This window comes from Vigna umbellata, chromosome 1 (genome assembly GCF_029865625.1).
Source record: "Vigna umbellata cultivar VRB3 chromosome 1, Vumbellata_1.0, whole genome shotgun sequence".
Classification (NCBI taxonomy): Eukaryota; Viridiplantae; Streptophyta; class Magnoliopsida; order Fabales; family Fabaceae; genus Vigna; species Vigna umbellata.
The window spans coordinates 75,959,316-75,965,440 of NC_142165.1; the positions used below are offsets into that span (position 1 = coordinate 75,959,316).

General features: G+C 36.3%; 1 protein-coding gene across 3 annotated transcripts; it reads left to right on the plus strand.

The window, feature by feature from the left end:
- Positions 1–216: 216 nt before the first annotated feature.
- LOC148206369 (aldehyde dehydrogenase family 3 member H1-like) lies at positions 217–5,929 on the plus strand. Of its 3 annotated transcripts, none has more exons than XM_088104243.1 (10): positions 217–393; positions 2,334–2,402; positions 2,484–2,580; positions 2,705–2,911; positions 4,102–4,217; positions 4,316–4,420; positions 4,499–4,671; positions 4,777–4,867; positions 5,060–5,209; positions 5,501–5,929. In XM_088104243.1, the coding sequence occupies exons 1-10, from the start codon at positions 229–231 to the stop codon at positions 5,732–5,734; spliced, it is 1,407 nt and encodes a 468-aa protein (XP_087960369.1). In that variant the 5' UTR covers positions 217–228; the 3' UTR covers positions 5,735–5,929. The 3 variants fall into 3 exon arrangements, with proteins under 3 accessions (XP_087960369.1, XP_087960370.1, XP_087960371.1); XM_088104244.1 differs by lacking the exon at positions 217–393 and adding an exon at positions 830–880; XM_088104245.1 differs by lacking the exon at positions 217–393 and adding an exon at positions 830–865.
- Positions 5,930–6,125: the final 196 nt, after the last annotated feature.

The window sequence follows — 6,125 nt, forward strand, 5'->3', positions numbered from 1 at the left end:
AAGTTAAAAATCTTCAAGGTAGTAAAACCTGTTCTTTGTCTGTATTGTGTAAGCTATAAGATTGGATATCCTAACTCAACACTGCTCCACATCGGGTATTTTTCTTCTTCCTTTTTTGTGGTGTCGTTTTGCACGCAACACGCACAGCAGCAATGTCGTCTCAGGAATCAGACAAAACGACGTCCACGGAGAGTGCGTTCGACTGCGCCGGCGGCGTCGCGGCTCGTGATGGAGTTGCGTGGAGCCTTCGCTACGGGCAAAACTCGCAGTTACGATTGGCGAGTGACGCAGCTCAAAGCGCTCGAGAAACTCGTCGCCGATCACGAGCCGGAGATCATCGACGCGCTCCGAAAAGACCTCGCGAAGCCGCCGCTCGAAACTGTGGCTTACGAGGTGCTGTTGTTTATTCCGCTCTCGCTGTTACTCTCTGTGTTTTACTTTCTCTGTATTTGTGGTGCGTGTCGTTTGACCTCGGTAGTGGAAGAGGAATGTTTCGAAAATTGTTCTTCACAGGTGGATTTCGTGATAGAGATTTTGTGCAGCTTCATTTATTACGGTGACTGAGTGATGCCGTGTGTCACGGCCTTTTTTTTTTTTTTTTTTTTCTGAGCAATGTTTTTTGTGTTCAGGTGTTGACGTGTTGCATAGTGTTGTTTTGGGGATATTTCTATTTATTTATTTTAGTTTTGTTGGAAGGGGTATAATTGAATTTATCGGTTGGTTATTTGTCTGTGGGATTGCGGTTCGCCTTTCTTTGCCTGTGGTGGTGGAAACGTTGCCGTTTGGGACTGGTTGGTTTGGTGTGAGCATTAATGGTGCACTCTTTGCTTTAGGATGAGTCAATATGTGGGCCTCGGAGTTTTTTGTGAGTCTACTGCAGGTCGTTTGGCTGTTTTAATCCATGGATTTTGTTAACGCCAGTACTTGTGGCTTAATCTAGGCAACTAAAAACGGGCAGACAACTAGAAATTGTGAATTGATAAAAAATAACTGTTTCTTATGCTTCTTCTTTTTCAATTTGTTATAATAAAAAAATCAACCCATATAAATATGGCGGTATGTGATTGGATGAGGAGATATTTGTTCACAAGGGTAAATGAACCTTTATCATTTTTAGTTGGTTAAATGACTGAATTTGTTGCCAGTACCGTTTAATGCAGAGCACTCAAACTGGTTACTTAAACTACTGTCACTGGATATGTTGTTGCAGGCCACTGTATCCTTGCTCTATTATGGTTTCTGATTATTTTTTTTAATTAAATTGAGCGTTTAAGGTTTGTTGCTTGAAAACTGTTTACGGGCACAGCATTTTTGGGGTATGTGGATGAAGGGAAAAAGTCGGGAGAGAAGCTGATGATGTCATAATAATGTTATAGGAAATTAGTAAGGTGATAGAGGATAAAAAATGATTGACAGCAAATTGTAAGAGAAGTTGAATGTATGATCACACTAACTTGTTCGGAAGCGCCTCTATTCTTTAATGCGGTTGACAAAAGGGATTTCAGTTTAGTTGAGATACCTCTGGCTATGAAGTTACTAAATGGCGCATGCCCACATCATTTGGTACTACTTTTTAAGTACTAAACAATTCACACATTATGTGCTTGTTTAAGCAGGACAGTATGTGCCAATCAGGATTACCTAAACCTGTAGGATTGAAAAGTAATAAATGTGAACAGTCCAATGAAGTTCCTATATAAGCTTTCGTCTGAGACCTGTGGTATGCCTGGCATCCTTCTTAAAGTAGTGCATCCTCGCCTTTCACATTTGTTACCAAAAAAAGAAAATTTTTGCGTTTGGAGGAGATCCTTGGTGTCTTGGTGTTTTACATTGTTATCTTTTTGAGTAATGGCTGGCAATTCTAATTACAGCTCTTGAAATTGCAATGATAATTTTCATTGAGTGTATGCTTATTAAATTGGCTATTTCTACTTTTAAAATTTTGGACTTTGATATCTTAGGCTTCTATCCTTGCTATCTTGTTTTTCAAACTTTCTCCACTTGATTTTGAACGAGTTTTTTAGGTTGATACTGTACACGTTGATTGGAGATCTCCGATGATGTGAAATCAGTGGTCCCGTGTATATCCAGTTATTAATAACCCTTAGATAGGAAAGAGACTAAATCTATTTTATCCAAAGGATACTAAATTCTTTTAGAGATTAAGAAATAATTACTACCAAACATTTTGGAGCCTTTAATAAGGACATGAATCTGAAAATGTAGAATGAAACCTAGTTTCCGCACTTATTAAGTTGTGTCGATATTTTCTACAATGGTGTAGGTATGATATTTTCAAACTTCTCGTAACTGGGGGTAGGTTTGTGCTGCAGATTGCTATGTTGAAAAACTCAAGTAAAGTTGCGCTCAAAGAATTGAAACATTGGATATATCCCGAAAAGGTATATTTATGTGCATTTCTTTCCTGATACTGTTCGACACAATTCTTTTTTATTTATCACATGAATTTCCCTTTATTGCAGGTCAAAACTTCACTCGCAACTTTTCCTTCTTCAGCTGAAATAGTATCTGAGCCACTGGGGGTTGTGCTAGTCATCTCGGCATGGAACTACCCTTTTCGTATGTTAATATTTTGATGACCTTGTTTCATTTGCTTTGAGCTGATTTCTCACCTTTTTCTCTCCTCCAAGCTCTTCAAAATCTATAGTGGTGATAATATTACATTTTCCATCTATCTTTCCAGTTTTGTCACTTGATCCAGTCATTGGAGCTATAGCAGCTGGTAATGCTGTGGTTTTAAAACCATCAGAAATTGCCCCAGCCACATCATCACTGATGGCAAAACTGCTGGGAGACTACATGGATAACTCATGTATTAGAGTTGTTGAGGGAGCAGTTGATGAAACATCCGCATTGCTAGAGCAAAAGTGGGACAAAATTTTCTATACAGGTTCTTGTTTGCAACTCTTCTGTTTTCTTGACGGCTTATTAGAATCCTGAAATGATATTGCTCTCTTTGATAATTTTTTTTTTTCTCTTTTGAGGCATGTTGTGCTGTTCGCGATATACCGTAACTAACTTTTTTCAACTGTTTATTATTTGGCGAAATCTATGTGAGTCCATCCAAATGACGTGGGCCACATAGATTTTCGAATGAGCCATTTGCAAGCATTTTTCTTTATTTATGTTATTATACATAATACAAATATTGACACCCCTTTTGGATAATTCAACACGTGCATTCAAAAAAGAAAAAAAGAACATTATAATTTTTTGATTTTGATTTTGATTGCAAAAGATCAGTTTGAGCATAACATTTGTTCTTTAAGGTCCTAAAAATTCACATGCATGCTACAAAAACATCAATGTGGATAGTTTGATGCATGCTATTATCAGCGATCATACATATGCAATATTGCTTGTTTCTATTACTTTAACAAGTCTGCTAACAATGAAAGTTTATATTCCTTTAGTTTGGTGGATAACAACGGAAGTATTTCATTTCTTAATTATGTTTTAGGCATCATAGGCATCTAATCTATAAACTTTTATATAGCTGTTCTTGAAATTCTTCTTTCATTTCTATCGTTTAACGATTTGTAAAGATTGGAATACATATAGATTGTACTGTTATTGGTCATGGAGATAGTCAAGATAACAATTTTGAGCAGTATCCCTGCATATTAAAATGTGTTCTGCATACGTCAATTCTCAAGTTTAGGTCATATATCCTTCGGAAAACATGATGGAAATTTGAAGTCGAAACTTTGGAAAGTTGTATCTAATTGATACGCAACAGGAAATTTGTGTAAGAAGTCGCTTATAGGTATTATGGCACTTGAAAGTGCTCTAAACAATATATGGATAATTGAGGATAATAAGAGATAAATTAGTGTTGACTCTCTTGGCTCTTGAGCATTATTCTTCTTTCAATTGGTTGAGTTGTGACCAAGTCCTCTTGTACTTGTTTTAAAATTTCAGATGCATTGACTGTGTTTGTAATCTGTAACATATTGTTAGACTATTAGTGCCAGTCCTATTCAAGAAATCCACTTTATTATCGTTTTTCTAGTGTCTGATCCTGGATTTTCTGTTTATAAGTTTAGTACAATGTGTCCCGTGTAATTGTTGGATTTTTAGGTAATGGACGAGTGGCACGTGTTGTGATGGCTGCTGCTGCAAAACACCTTACACCAGTCGTGCTGGAGCTCGGAGGAAAATCTCCAGTTGTAGTCGATTCAAACATCAATTTAAAGGTATACGTTGTCATGTTTTATTTTTATCCGGTACTTACCATCACTCTGACCTCTTTGCATTTTTTTTATCTAAATTAATTTGATTTTGAATTGTCCAGGTAGCAACAAGACGAATAATTGCCGGAAAGTGGGGTTGTAATAATGGACAAGCCTGCATTTCTCCAGATTATGTTATAACAACAAAAGAATATGCTCCCAAGTTGGTAATAAGTTTTTCCTAATTGTAATTTGAAATTTGTTATTTTTCTGTTTGTTTAGTGCTTGCTGTCTCTTATTTCTAGGTGGATGCGCTGAAGACTGAATTGGAGAAATTTTATGGAAAGAACCCATTGGAATCAGAAGATTTGTCTCGTATTGTAAACTCCAATCACTTCAATCGCTTGAAAAAGCTCTTGGATGATGATAAGGTTTCTGGTAAGATTGTTCATGGAGGCAAAACGGATGAAAGCAAATTGTGAGTTCTGCATTTACTTTTCGGGGTACTTTATGGAAAAATTCTTGATTTAGTGAAACAGAATTGATATTGACTCTAGCATTTCTTCTTTTCTCAACATTGCAGGAAGATTAGCCCTACTCTTCTCTTGGATGTCCCACGGGATTCTTTGATTATGAGTGAGGAGATATTCGGTCCTTTACTTCCCATCCTCACGGTAGGTGTTAAGACACCATTGCACCACACTGATTGTTTTGTGAGATAATAGTAAAAATCTAGTTAGTTTCTTTGGTTTCTTGCTTTTACCGTAGTGAGTAGTCTAATGAAAACATTTATGCACAGTTTTTCAAATTGCTCAAGAATGATTGGTACCTTTTATGGTAAGCCCATTTTCTTTTTCTTGAAACAGGTTGACAAACTGGAAGAAAGCTTTGTTGTGATCAATTCAGGACCAAAGCCTCTCGCTGCATATATATTTACAAATAACAAGAAGCTCAAGGAACTATTTGTTAGGAATATTTCAGCTGGCGGCGTGGTTGTCAATGACACTACTTTACATGTAATTGTTTTTATACTCTAACCCTTGAATACCTCCGATTCTTATGTGCAAGCAGAACAGCAGTATAATTTATCACTTAAATCTTCTTCAAGACTAAAAGACTGGAGGCAATGATATAAATTGTATTACTGTAGAAGATTAAAAGAAAATAACTTCAAAATAATATCTTAAAATTTTTTCGGATTTCATTATATACACTAGGAGATTCTTTAAATAGAATGTGTTGTTTCCGACCCATGCATTGTTTTTGGTTCATCCTGAAATGAGTTTCTTGTGGCTTTCTTAATGCAGCTTGCGGTTCATACTTTGCCATTTGGAGGAGTTGGTGAGAGTGGAGTGGGGGCATACCACGGGAAATTCTCATTTGATGCATTTAGCCACAAAAAGGCAGTTCTCTATCGCAGTTTTATTGGTGATGCATCAGTTAGGTACCCACCATACACAAGTACAAAGCAAAGATTGCTAAAAGCTCTCATTGGTGGTGGCATACTTGGTGTTATTCGTGCCCTGTTTGGTTGGTCCTAGGCTTTAATATTTAGTACATTGGTATCTCGATGCTATTAATACTGCTTTCATTATGGATGTAATTTAATTTTATGTATATATTGCTGTTCTTCATACGATTTCTTTTAAGACGCTTTGTGGTTATCATGTTCTATCAGTTTCCATGCTAATAAGCACTGATATTGGTATCATAATGGTAAATCTTGGTTTTGATTAGTTGTATTGATCTCTCTTGGCAGCAAGTTCTATGACGTCTTTAAAGAGTTGTGAAGTGGATATTTAAAAAAATGGGTATAAAAGGATCATTTCCCTTCTATAAATAGTTTACCCTTGAATTTTACTTATAATATTTTGATTTTGGGCTATTCTCCTTTGAAGATATATATAGATGAATAATAGGAATATATTTTGT